This window comes from Tachysurus vachellii, chromosome 14 (assembly GCF_030014155.1).
Source record: "Tachysurus vachellii isolate PV-2020 chromosome 14, HZAU_Pvac_v1, whole genome shotgun sequence".
Taxonomy (NCBI): domain Eukaryota; kingdom Metazoa; phylum Chordata; class Actinopteri; order Siluriformes; family Bagridae; genus Tachysurus; species Tachysurus vachellii.
Window position 1 is genome coordinate 10,010,378 of NC_083473.1, and position 14,375 is coordinate 10,024,752.

The following is a 14,375-nucleotide window of genomic DNA, read 5'->3' on the forward strand; positions in this document are numbered from 1 at the left end:
TGTTCCAGATGGGCCTTGTCCCATTAGACTACTTTTATCTGCTGAAAAAAAGCAAAGAAAAGAACAAAAATGATGGGTCATACTTTGGAAAAAGGGACCCATGATGACTTACTCATACAAGATTACAGACAGGGAGTCGAGACTAGGCAGCCACAGTTGCACACATAGACAGAGTTTGCTTACATACGCACACATGCATTAACAAGCACGCCTACTTGAAAAGAACCCATTTAGCTATGTGATTGGCTAAGAGAAGACGTGTGCTGAGTGTGTGGGAGAGCGAGAGAGAGTGGAGTGAGAGCGTGTGTGTGTGTGTGTGTATGAGAAGGGGAGAGAGGACATCACAGAATTGGAGGTCACTTAAAGTAAGTCTATGCTACTTCTAAATTCATGCTTTATTGATTAAAAGGGATTATAGAAAAGACTGCAGAAGCTGGATCTCTAAACATTAGCAGAAGTTCAGGGATAGATGATCAAAACCTGGAGAAAGGATAGGTTATGAAATAAGGCAGTTGTGTAAAACAAAAGGAAAGTGTATTGTGTTAGTGACACTCGTTCACCTTCCTCTTTTATTCAGTGTGTGTGTATTTGTGTACAAGTTCATATGTGTATGTGCAAGCTTGGAAACTAGATGATGGAGATCTGTCTTAATTATACAAAGCTTTTTCAGGTGTGTGTGTGTCTGAGAGAGATAGAGAGAGATAGAGAGAGAGAGAGAGAGAGAGAGAGAGAGAGAGAGAGAGAGAGAGAGAGAAAGAGAAAGTGCAGAATTGTATGCCTCAGCAAGCAGCTTTGTAAAATGCAGTAGGTAATGTATTTAAGGACAGGGAAAGTACAATGTCCACCTAAGCATGATTAAGAGTGTGTGAGAAATCAGTGACAAGAGAGAGAAGAAAGAAGGAATATATTTTTAAAGTCTGTACGTTCAAATGGATGGATCACTACAAAAAGTGTAACAAATAACAAAAAAATTCTAAATCAATTATTATTAAAACAATACAAACTACAAGTGTGTAAAAAATTATTCATTGTTGTAAACCAGTGTGTGAATAATTGAATAGCAAAATTTTCTTTTAAAGACGATCCTTCAAATAGTCCTTCTCTAATCTAGAATCTGAACAAAGATACATATTGTCACATATTGATCAGAGACTAATAAAGCAAATTTGGACTTCCTGTCAAATATTGAATGATCTCCTTATGAAGGTACATTAGCAGGAGAAGACCATGACTCATTACCACGAGAAGACCATCACCATGACTTGAAATAGATAAAGAGGAAATGTAAAGAGAAAAGAGAAGAAGGAAAGTCAGTGATGGAGAAATGCAAAATGAATTGAGGATATAAACTCTAATCCAATTGGTTACGCTAATTAACCCTGGGTGTGAATGAGTCTGTGCATGTGTGTGTGTGTGTGTGTGTGCGTGCGTGCGCGTGTGGTGTGCCCAGTCTTGTTCCCAGTGTTCCCAGAATAGGTTCCAGATCTACCTGGACTCTAATCAAATAAGTAGTTAATAAACGTGAGAGCATTTTCAAGCACACTCAGAGGATTTAGAGCTCTGTTTGAGTTAGCATAACATTAGCAAATAATAATAATATAGAGCTAATAGAGAGCTTAATTAGTGGAAGATGTTTTTTTCTGCTCAGATGGGATTTTTAAATTAAATGCACCATGAAGCTAAACCTGCGGCGGCTGGTTTGTATACTCTTAGGAAAAGAGTTAATTGAATAATTTCACTGTTATTGAGAAAAAGCTGTGACTACATCAGTATGAATTATGGAATTTATACAGAATATATATTCTGCGGCCAGTTTTTGTCTTGGTTTACTGTTATGTGTTTTTTTTTAAGAAAATCTATGTTTTCATTGACAATTAAATTTTCTATTGCACTACTCTAGGCAACGTGTCTACTGACACACCTCTGGAGAAAACCTAAAATAATTTATGACTAAAAGTATATAAAAAATAGGGCAGTAAAGACACAATACTGTACATAAATATTTCATTGCATGTGAATGTATGAATGTACAGTATTTATCAACCAGCATAACACCAATGTGCTCTAATAGGAGAGATTGATCACATGGGTGTTTCTGATCTACTGTACAGCAGAAAGGCTTCATATCTGGAATCTGGATTGAAATCATCTGTGTTTTCCGAATAACCCGGTTAAATTTGACAAAACAATGCATTCACGCCTTTGCACAAACAAACGCAAGCATCACATCTCACGTCCGCAGTGTGAAAAGCCGCATTTCTACCGAATAGTCATATTTGGTAGGAAGTGCGCATCAAACTGACGCTCAAGCTGTGGGTCTGAAACTCTATTTCTCCCCTTACACACGTACATCTGTCAACCTCAGCTTTCAACCTCAGCAGGAACAAAAGAGAGGAGACTAAAGACAGTCACTTTTTTTTTACTTTTATATGCATGCTCCCATTTAAGGCCAGAATGCATGTTTTAGCTGAGTTTAGCTGATGATTCTGGGTTTTTAATCTTCACTAATTTTGTATTTTAACAGATTTTTCTCTGCTTTCTTATTCCTTCCAAGTGCATTCATGTATTTTGTTGCATTATGTTGATCAGAATTAAATGATGTCAAACAATGAATGGTAGTAAACCATTTAAAAGGTGTAACCTGATTTATCTGAAATCAAACAGAGTTGAAGAGAAAAACAAAACTTACTGGACCAGACTTTTATGCTATTTTCCTCAATCAATGGACTTTCATTCACTTAAATGCTATCAACACAAGTAAAAGAGCTAAAGTGCCAGATTTTGATTGCATCTGCTTTTATACCTCTATACACAGCGTAAGAGCTTTTCTTCTTTTTTCCCTTCATAAAGCTGTTAGGTTTATTTTTAGCTCGAGCTCTCAGTGACTCAGTCACTGAACACTCAGTTCATATTAAGCTGTCTATCTAAGTCATTTAGCTACCGGATCATAACAGACTCTTGGAGAGACTACTGTCATGTTGCCGCTTGGTGAATTTGCTCTGAATCACATTCAGTGTGTTTAGACTTTAAGGAAAAGAGAGTCAAAGTCAAAAAAATAGGATCTGACCTCTTTTTGAGATAATAATAAATAATAAAAAGTGAAACATATGAGAAATATCAGAAAAAAACTCTAAGAGAAGGATTTATTTAAGTTACATGAAATCTTTTTGTAAATTTACGACATGTCTAATGTTGTGTAAAACCTGATTCTCTACTTTATCCTGCTCTGTTCTTCACAATATTGTTCCAGTCACAGCACAAAAAAACATAACAGAAACGTTTCTGTATCTTAACATTTCTGTATCTTAAATGTCACAGGAAGATTTATATACACTCGGTGACAACTTTAGCAGGAACATCTGTAAACTTTCACATTCGTGCAATTAATAGTTTCCAATTAAAAAAAAATACAGAACTTAGTCTTTATCTGGTTTCAGTGATCCTCTTCTCTGTGAGATTTCTGTTCTTGGCTGAAACTGATGTGGTTATCTGCTGCTGTAGCCCATTCGCCTTAAGGTTCAACATGTTGTACATTCTTTTCTGAGATACTTTTCTGTCTGTCACACTTGGTTTAAGTGGTTAAATGTGAGTTACTAAAAACTTCCTGTCAACTCACAGTAATCTGACTATTCTCCTCTGACCTCCAGAGACTGTTATGTATGAAACTCCCAGGAGATTAGCAGTTTGTGAAATAATAAAACCAGACTGTCTGGTTACTCAAATCACAATTTTCCTCTATTTTAATGATTATTATGAAGCTCTGTGATTTTATGCACTGCTCTGATTATATAATTACATGATTGAGCAAGTGTACGGGTGTACTTAAATAAGTGGGTGGTGAATGTATTTTACATTAAAAAAAACACTTCTTTTTTCATTTTATTAGTAAGTCTTCATTTTTTTAGGTTTATTATATAATTTTTCTGAGAGAGAAACAAATGGGAGAGATGCTGGCAAGGGGAACAAGTGTTAGAATGTAAATCGGAGCAGGAAATGTCGACATCTCACAGCGTCTAAAACTAAAAAAAAGTATGTCATTGATGAATAAAAAAAACTGTTAGCAAATTTCTGTTGTGTAATAGAATTTAAACAGTTTGGGACATGCTTTTATTATAAAATAACCAACTTCAGAGTGTAACAGTAACTTCTCTTGTCCGGATGCATCACACTGCTCCAGATTCAGATTAAGATACTTTATTAATTTCATTAATAAAATAGTTTAAAAAAATAACAATATAAAATTAGATACACAAATCAACATCAGCAAGCAGGCATCAGTACTTCATCATTAAGGTGAACATGCCAGTGACCAGTGTACAGATCAACAGCTGAGTGTTCAGGTAGATTATAAAGTAATAAAGTAATTAGCATTTCTTTTAATTTTCTGAGCAGGCACATAGTCAGGCTTTTTTATTATTCCTTCTGCTCTCTGGACCACTTGTTTCTTCCAGAGAGAACATAGCTTGGCTGACCTTATGCTCCTCAAAAATCAGGGATATGTGAAGAAAAGCATTTCACGGTGCTGTAATATATATGTGACAAATTTCATTTTAGCCTTCTTTCTTTTTTTTTCTTTTCATGTTGCCTGTCCTTTCAAAAGCCACTGGTTAATTTTTCAAACTCTGAAGTGGCTGAGAAGGGTGAGGTCAGCATGTGTATCAGAGATGAGAACAGTCTGGGTCTCTCAGCTGTTTTTAGTACATCATGAGAAGGAAGGGATTTAGGAAACACTTTCATTCGTATGCTTACTTTTCAAATCATCTATTACATTGCTTCCCATAACCATTCCCATAAATTATAACCATCAGCCTGTCACATCCTAAGACAACAGATTTATTAAATGTGAGTTGTGTATGGGAGCCTGCACTCATTTTGAAGATGAAATGACCTCCCACCCATGAGATGATCTCTCAGATTGCTTGGGCTTAGAATAACCTGTCAGCTCAAAGCTAAACAAAAGCTTACTTATACGACAGAGGCCCTTTACGGCACCACGTAGCACAGACGACAGACATCTTTTATTATTTACTCTACGGATCTAGTTTCATCTGCTTGGCTCAAGAAGCTGATATTTTTCAAGTTGATTATATTAAAACTACTGTGCATTTCCTGGTACTTCCTGATTATGAGCTGTAACTGATTCAGTATAAATTAATAAAACATGATCAGTGGGAAACATGAGCGGCACAAAATCGAACCATTTATGGAGCAAAAGAAAAGCATGGCTATTCTGCAAAAATGACTCCTGAGGTATTTCTGTAAGACAAATAACAAAACCTATATAATATAATTAAACGTATGTACCCCAGAGAAACCACATAGTATCACAGTCAAGAATATAACAAATGTAGATACTATAAGACACCATAGTAAAGCATAAGTTTAAAATATACAAAGATTCTCTGTAGCTAGCTTCTGGTCCAGTGAACCGACTTAATGTGATTTATTATAAATGTTCTTTGATATGATGCACTTTGGTGAGTATTTTGTGTAAGGTGTATAAATGCTTTTATAGTGAAATTGTTACTCATTTAGTGAGTAACTCAGATATAAAAATCTCATTTTTATTTTTTATTTTTTTATAATGTATTCATTTATTTACTACAGATCTTCTCTCTAGCATTTTTTTTTTAGCAAAACCAGTATATTTTATATTGTGCTAAATGGAGAGAGAGAGAGAGAGAGAGAGAGAGAGAGAGAGAGAGAGAGAGTGTGTGAGAGAGAGAGTGAGAGAGTGTGTGTGTGTGAGAGAGAGAGAGAGAGAGAGAGAGAGAGAGAGAGAGAGAGAGAGAGAGAGAGTGAGCTCTCTCTTTCTCTCTCTCTTTCTCTCTCTTACACACACACAAACATACACACATACACACACACAGTGGTGGGAAAGGCTCCTTATAGGGGAAAAAAGGAGGGGGGCTGCCCAGATATGGTGAGGGTTTACTGGGCGCAAACCACAGCCAAAAGTTTCTAACAGAGTTTGTGTGTGTTTTTTAAAATATATTTATAAACTAAATTTACAAAGGCTATTAATTACTGTTAAAGAATGTGTTTGTGTGTGTGTGTGTGTGTGTGTGTGTGTGTGTGTGTGTGTGTGTGTGTGTGTGTGTGTGTGTGTGTTTTGCAGTGAAAAAAGTGAGTTATGTGGAAATAATATTGATAAGAAACATTATTTCTTTTATCCTGATGTCCTCTATGGGCAAGGAGAGTATGGCAGCACTGTTCCAACACACACATACACACCCACACAAACACAGGCTCTTTCTTTCTTTATCTCAGTTTGTAGTGTGTGTAGAAGAGGGATTGGGAGATTAGACTGAAAATATCAGCTGTTAACTCCACAGTCTTGTAGCCAAAGTTCCATTAAGATCTACTGACAGTCAGAGTAAATACACAACACTGACCTCAAACACATTATCACACAAGCTCCCACCTCCTCTCCCTCTTTTATGTAAACACTCACACAAACACACACACACACCTTTTCATAATGATATCATTGTTAAACATTTTTCCACAACCAGTCTATAGGTTTTATCACAGGGAAGTGAACTTTTATGTATGCACAAAAGAGGAAGTAAAACAAGTTATGGTTCATCTTAGGGAATTTTCCCACATAGGTGAATAAACAAAAATACATTTTACAGTCAGACCACAATATTAGGTGTCCCGTTTAGGGTGTATTCAAGTCAAAAGTCAAGTCAAGAAGCTTGTACTATCATGTCTATCATATACAGCTGATACAGTGCAGCGTGAAATGAAACAACCTTCCTCTTTGCATTCTGTTCCCATGATAGATTGCTGATCCAGCATCACCCTGTCCTGGATAAAGCATTTACTGAAGATAAATGAATGAATAAATTAACAATTTTAATGATTAAAAAAATCATACTTTATAAATCATTCCAAATTTGGAATCAAGTTCAGTTTTCACCAAGCAAAAAATAAGTCAAAACAATCACGGTATTATTCATAGCGTAAGCATGCAGAAGAATTAGAATATTATCTTGATAAAGCTTATTGAGACATTGTTCATCATAATACCTATATATTGTTATATGGGCCACCTAAATCCAGCTCTCTTCTCTCATTTATAGGAGCAGAAAGAAAAAAAAAATATGATGCACTGACGATGCTCACCAGAAGAGGGCGGCAGATTCAAATATGACGTATAAATTGGACTCGTTCAGCCCCAAACAAGGATTCACCTGTGAAAGGTCAAACAGTGGACTTCCAGATACATTTTCAGTAACAATTCTAACACAATGCTATCCACCTAAAAATGATCGAATATCCCCATTAAGATACGCTTGCTAATGCTCTCCTGCTTATGTACACTGATTCAATATCAAAATGTGGTATCAGATAGGATTAGGTGTGATTCTCTCCTTCCTCATCTTGCTAACTGTGTGTGGAAATGTGCTGGTGTGTCTGGCTGTTTGTGCAACCAGGCGCATGCGCAGCGTCACCAACTGCTTTATCGTGTCACTTGCCATCACTGACCTACTGCTTGGAGCTCTAGTCCTCCCTTTCTCCACTCTCATTGAGGTAACTGGGGATTGGCCACTGGGAGCTCACTTCTGCAACATCTACATTTCAATGGACGTCATGTTGAGCACTGCTTCTATTCTTAACCTCCTGGCCATTAGCATAGACCGCTACATTGCAGTCACGGTGCCGTTACGATACCCTACGCTGGTGCTTCCCTGGCATGTTGGCACCTCATTAGCAGTAATCTGGCTGGTGTCCATTGGTGTCTCGTTTGTTCCCATACACCTGGGCTGGAACACAGTGGACCAAACGGTGCAGAATCATGGTAAGGACGACCCTGCTGGAGACTGCCGCTTTGAGCTAAATCCCACATATGTGCTAGTGGATTCAGTAGCGACGTTTTATCTCCCCCTAGTGGCAATGTGCTGGACTTATTACCGAGTGTTCCGCATTGCACGGGCCCAGGCAAAGAAAATCCTTTCCGTACACCGATCTTGCTCTTCAACTGCCATGTCTTCATTATCGGGAGTGTCAGTGTTGGCACTACGTGAACACAAAGCTGCAGTGAGATTAGCGGTCGTGCTGGGAGCTTTTGTAGTTTGCTGGTTTCCATATTTTACATTTTTTACCATTATGGGTATACGAAAGGAAACAGATCCTCCACGCACACCATACTCAGTGGTGCTATGGCTAGGCTACGCTAACTCTACGCTAAACCCGTTCCTTTATGCCGCACTCAACAGAGATTTTAGGTCTGCTTATGGCAGACTGTTATGTGGCTGGAGGGGTGTTAACACACCAGCAGGAACGCCTACTACTGTGCTAGAGGCAGGGCTGTTGAATGGACTCACACCTTCCAGCAGCAGGACAGAGTTTATACCTGGATCCTGTGTCATGCTGCAGGACATGAGCAAAGGAAACAGGGATGGGAGCAACGGGACATCTCTCAGCATCGTCACTGTCCTGTCCAATGGCCACAAGCAGGTACTGGAGACACATAACCAATGGACAACAATTTAAATACACAATGCAGGGACCTTTTTTTAATAGTATTTAATTTTGCTCAATGAATACAATGTTTATTTCTTACAAGGGTCTAATGTTCAATCATAATTTTTCTATCCCTGTTTATTTCTTCCTGCCAGAGCTTAATCTTTTGAGCAAATCCGGAAGCTGTCTCTATTTCTTCCCAGTTTCTTACGGCCCTCCACTGTGAAGCAGGTAGTTAAAGAGGAAATAAATATGAAATACATAAATACAAAGGAGATTTAGGAATCCTTAACTGCAAAAGGGAGATTAATTTTCTTTCTGTTATCTTCAGGAGGGGTTGTCTGCCAAAGTCTGATGAAACATTTGGTCCTCTGAAAGCTCTGCGGAGACAAAAGCTCTGAAGAAAGACTTTCTTTTGAGTCTGACTGGACCAGCTGAAATAAAACATAAATAATAATAATAAAAAAAAAGGTTGGTGGGCTACTGGAAAAAAAATACTTGAAGAAAGTGCATCTGACTGTAACCAGACAAGGCCTGGCTGTTGCTGCCACAAGGACAGAGACTGTAAGACACTAACAGAGTGTTTCGTCCTGTTTCGTGCTGCCCTCTACAGGCCAGTGGGGGAATTACAACAAAAATGTGAATAATATATGAAGACTGAAAAATTATATATAATTATAATTATGATTATTATTATAATTATAATATAATATTATAAAGAAATATATATAACGTGTTGTATGACAGTGAATAAAAAAATCAATTAAAAAATCAATCACATATATTATATTTTGCCTTTGCCTTTTAAACTGAATACTTGTGCTGTTTTTCTAAACTAAAATGTGAAATTGTACATCAGCTGTGTTTTAATCAGTGTATGATGTGTTATTAGCTAAACCTACATTCTGTATAAAGCCGTATGAGCATAACAGCTCAATTTTTTTTTTTACAAATATATAGAGTACTGTGCAAAGCAAAGCTACACTACAACAATTAAAATATTAACTCAAAAGGCTCTTGATATTTTATCAGCCATTTGGTATGTTGCTGAATATGGTCTCTTAGTGAACAAAAGAAAATACAAAATCTGTAAAAGATTATTTTGAAAAAGGTAACATTTGGATCTATTTGATTTCTGTTCTTGAATTATGTATTCGAAAGTTGTCTCAAAATGTTCTCTGTATTTTATATTTTCTGTATTTTATATTTTCAAAATACTCACATGATTTGACTGTGTTTGATATGTAAACTAATCTTTTGGTGGATTTTAGAGCAGGCACTAACTAAAAAGTCTATCGGTTCATTTTCTTAACGGTTCTCTTCACTTTGCAAAAAATAAGCCATATTTTAAGAAGGTCTCTTATTATAATTTTTGCTAGCTGGCTAGTTGACTAGCTGGATGCTTGCAAGCAATGAAAGTTGCTATGATGGTAAACTCTAAAATAAATAACATGAAAATATAAAGGTTAATATTTTAGATAATATTATTATGATGATAATTCATCAGATCACTAGAGTGGTTTTTGAAGAACTAGCATTAGTCAGCTATCAGAAATCAGAATTCTAGCATTATTGTTATTACAGACTGAAGTGGCACCAAATATCTTCTCTATTCTTATAAAATATTTTTTTTGTATTATAAAATTTAAAAATAATGATTTTTCTTTTTTTTGTTGTTGTTGATAGTATTTTGTAGATTTGTGTCACATTTATATCTGAGGTGTTTCTTGTAGTCCTGACTTTGACCATAAGATGACAAAAATGTTGCTATTCCTATGATAGAAAAGGATAAGGATTTTCTGTGGAACTTCTTCAGCTTTTGGAAGTTACAAATCCATTGTTTTCTCTCAGTGGCACATTGACATCTCTATGCCATTCCATTATATCTGTTCATGTTTGTTTTTTTCTATCTCACTGCCTCACACCTCTCTCCTTTCTCTCCATCTCTTTCTGTGTGATGACCCACCCAACATTAAAACCATTCATCACTGCCTCTTTACCATCAAATTATCAAAGACACACACACACACACACACACACACACACACACACACACACATACACACACAAAGACATTCTTCAATAACACAGATATTTAATGGGCTCTCCAAAGCTATCCATCATCACCATTTGTCATCAAAATATCAAGAAAATAAATGTGGTGGATGCAGACACATGCAGGACACATAACCACACACACACACACACACACACACACACACACACATTCACACACAAATATATATATACAAATACTAATTCCAGCACGTCTTGCCCTCAGGTGATATTCTTCAACAAAAAAGTTGGAGGAAAAAAGGGGAGATAATGAAAGGACAGTGGAAACGGTGTGTGAGGGGGAAAAACAAAGCAGAACTGGAAGAAAAGATCAGAAAGAGAGACAATCAGCATATTGTATGGCAGCAATCAGAGGGTGTGAGCAGGAGGAAAGACACACATGCAGTTAAATCACTGATTATAGAAAAGAATGAAAGAAAAGTGTCCATGTGAGTGCTTATATACACATTTTACATTGATTGCAGTCACTTCCTGAATGAAACAGCACCAACAACAGCAGCCAATTTCAAGATTTTACAGTTTATTTCTTTCCAAACTCTCAGGTCTAGTAGATATCAATTTCTTTGCAGAGTATTTATTATACTCAGGACATTTAAATGACTGCAGATCTCAATGAGAATGTAAAGTGAACTGAACAAAAAAGTGATATATATAAATAATATAATGAATAAATGATATAAAACTTCTTATATAATTACTTCTAATTTATATTTGGAATTTAAATGTAGCAATTTTAATTTCTAAATTTTTATATTTTTCATTTTTGTTCATTTGTCTTTCGACTGAGATTTGTCTCTTGTTTTTTTCTTTATATGTGAAAACATTATTTTTAAATATTAAATTTTATGTGGAGAAAAAAGTCAGTTCACATGCAAAAAAAAACAAAATGTGTTTTGTTTTTGTTTGTTTGTTTTTTTTTTTTTTTTTTTTAGAAATGTCTGGATTTTGGAGGAAATAATTGGCCTGTCATATATGTATTTATTGTGCTTTGTGCTGTATCATTTTATAGCTGTAATTATTTTTTTGTATTTTTATAACAATTGTTTGTACAGTGTTTGCCTTATTGTTTGTAATGAATGAATATACTACAAAAATCTTTTCATTAAATTGCAAAACATGCAAAATTTTGTAAATGTTGTTCTCATGTTTAATAGTATAACATATAAAGAATATCCAGTATATTTACATATATACTCCAGCTAGGAATGAAAAATGTGTCAAACAAATAAATATATGTGATGGATTTAGGGCAATAATCCCACAGTTTCTTACGTAATTAACACTGATTAACCAAATTAGTATAAAAGTGAAAAATAATGGCATGATCTGGTTCTGTTCTGCGCTTTAGAAACATAATTGCCTAAATCATTAGCACTGCAATTAGCAATCATGTCAATTCAACTGAGAATTAATGGGAAAAGAGCTGCTTTAATACTACATTTCACCATCCACATATTAAAATATACTCTGAACACTTATCTCAAAGAAGCAAAAGGAAAAAAAAAAAACAAAGATATATGAGTACAAAATAAACAAATAACCTTACAGAGAGAAAAAAACAAGTGCTCTAATACTGATACAGTAGATGGACACAAAGGGCTCGGTCTTGAAGATCGGTGTCACTCCAAAAGAATGATGAAAGGGAGTCCAAACGAAAGACCCCTCTCCCTCTGTCTCCCTCCCTCTGTCACACATTCATTGTGGGCTGTGATGGAATTTAATATGCAACTTTTGTTATTGAATAACAGTCACATGTGTCTCAGCACATGCTGCTCGCAATATCTCTGTGAGTGCAGGTAATGCGATAAAGGCAGCAGGACCTATTCATCACTCTGGACGCTCACAATGCGCTTTATTATTTTAATGCATTTCTCAGCAATTAAAAATGATAGATTGCAGTTTATGGTTTCATCCAGGAGGTCTGGGTGTGTGATTGTATGGTCACTTAAACCTCCAATTACTGGTGTTAGAGTGCAGCAAGAGAGTGAACTACCAATCTTTAACCTCACACACACACACACACACACACACACAAATATTACACTCTTTTACTCCAGTGTGTGTCATGTCTCCTTTCTGCAAATGAACAGCACAACACACTGCCTCCCACTCACACTCATCAGAAACATGTTATGTTAATTAGTTAAGGAGGATCGCATTACAGCTGATGCTCAATTAATTTGTAATTAAGCATTATTAGATCAGAGATTTACCCATACGTCTCTCAAGCACAGGCAGACGCCTGAGATCAGGTAGAATAGTTTGACCTGAAATGGTAACTATCACTAAAAACTAAATATAAATCCCAATAGTGCCAGTGAGCATGTGTTACTTCAGCATTTTATAGTAGAAAATGAAATGTATATGTTAAATTTATACGTGTAATAAACTTATCACTTACACTTCTGATTCAAATCTAACATTATAATCTTTTGGTGCTTTACAATTTTTGTCAATAAATATGTTTTTTTTTTCTTTTTGAATCCGTATTTTAAATCTGATCCTGCTTTTTTTAAAGGCACTAATATTAATTTACAGACATTTTTTACATATTAGGCACAACATTAAAATCATATTCATGTCTGTGAACTATTTAAAAAATATATTTTATGATTAAATTGAAAGGGGAAGATAAGAATATGTACTGTAAGGTCTTTTTAAAAAAAATAATAATAATCTAACTAATCTACAAATCTAACAACTCTGTTTCCATCTTAATTCTCATTTTCATTCGCTATCCAATCGATCTTTGAAATATTTTTATTATCTGTTTTGCCATGTGCAGTATACTACACAATTTCAACATTTACTCTTTATTGCACTATTTTTGCAAAAAGTAATGTATTTAAATGGACAAAACGTCTGAAAAGGATAATTGACGTAATATCAGTTAGGTAAATACTTTGTTTTTAAGTTAACTGCTTTCTGGTTTTTATTTTTTTCTATTTCTATTATTCAATTTTTCACTCTCTCTGGTTTTGATGTGAAGCCTGTTTTATTGCCGACATTAGTTAATCATGCTAGCTACTATTTCATGGTGGGACATCTTGGTGTTTTTGTTTCTTTGCTAAGTGTAATCCATCACAAGGGTCCTTTTAAATGCCCTATGTTTGTGTGTCTTTCTGGAACAACACTAGGCAGTTATGTATACTCAAACTTTGTCAAGAATTCAACATAGAGTAAGTGCTCTATTTAAGCCTCTGCTTTAATCCGCTCTCACCTCATCATGTGCAGAAGCAGTCAGTCTAAGATAACAACACACGCCACACAGTTATCTTTAACAAACACCCCCTAACCCTCACACTCTTGGGTTTCCTCTGTGAAGGACAATCTGCTCTACATTTGTCCCTGCCATCTTGCGCCTCTCTGCATGAGTGTCAGTGGCCTGTGTGTGTTTTTGCCTGCTATATGTACTACTCCCAAACATTCCAGTTCATCCTCATAACGTATATGTACATGGGAATGTGTGTATATAAGTTTAGATCATCGGATGCAGTCTATGATACTGACTGAATCTGTAAAATCTTTTTTTAAAAATCACAATTCTATTTTATCCTTTTTCATGTTGAGGGAGTGAGAGATGGGCAGCTGTTGAGTCCTCTCCCGGCCCATAGGGGGCCTCACACCAATCAGCAGAGCGCAGTGGGAATCAATTATCACCAGAGGAAGGGGGCAGGAAACACCCCCAAAAACATATGACACATTGTCTAATAGAATAACAATCACACCTTAACACACACACACGCAGTGATCACCTAATGGCCTTGCACCTTTTGTTGAATTGAATTTTCATTAGTGTAATATAAAAACACTGCTGTTCAACCCTG

General features: G+C 35.8%; 1 protein-coding gene across 1 annotated transcript; it reads left to right on the forward strand.

Moving 5' to 3' along the window:
• Positions 1 to 203: 203 nt before the first annotated feature.
• On the forward strand, positions 204 to 11,378 carry hrh2a (histamine receptor H2a). The gene is made up of 4 exons (XM_060887328.1): positions 204 to 365; positions 7,089 to 8,466; positions 8,628 to 8,703; positions 8,804 to 11,378. The coding sequence occupies exons 2-3, from the start codon at positions 7,345 to 7,347 to the stop codon at positions 8,640 to 8,642; spliced, it is 1,137 nt and encodes a 378-aa protein (XP_060743311.1). The 5' UTR covers positions 204 to 365; positions 7,089 to 7,344; the 3' UTR covers positions 8,643 to 8,703; positions 8,804 to 11,378.
• Positions 11,379 to 14,375: the final 2,997 nt, after the last annotated feature.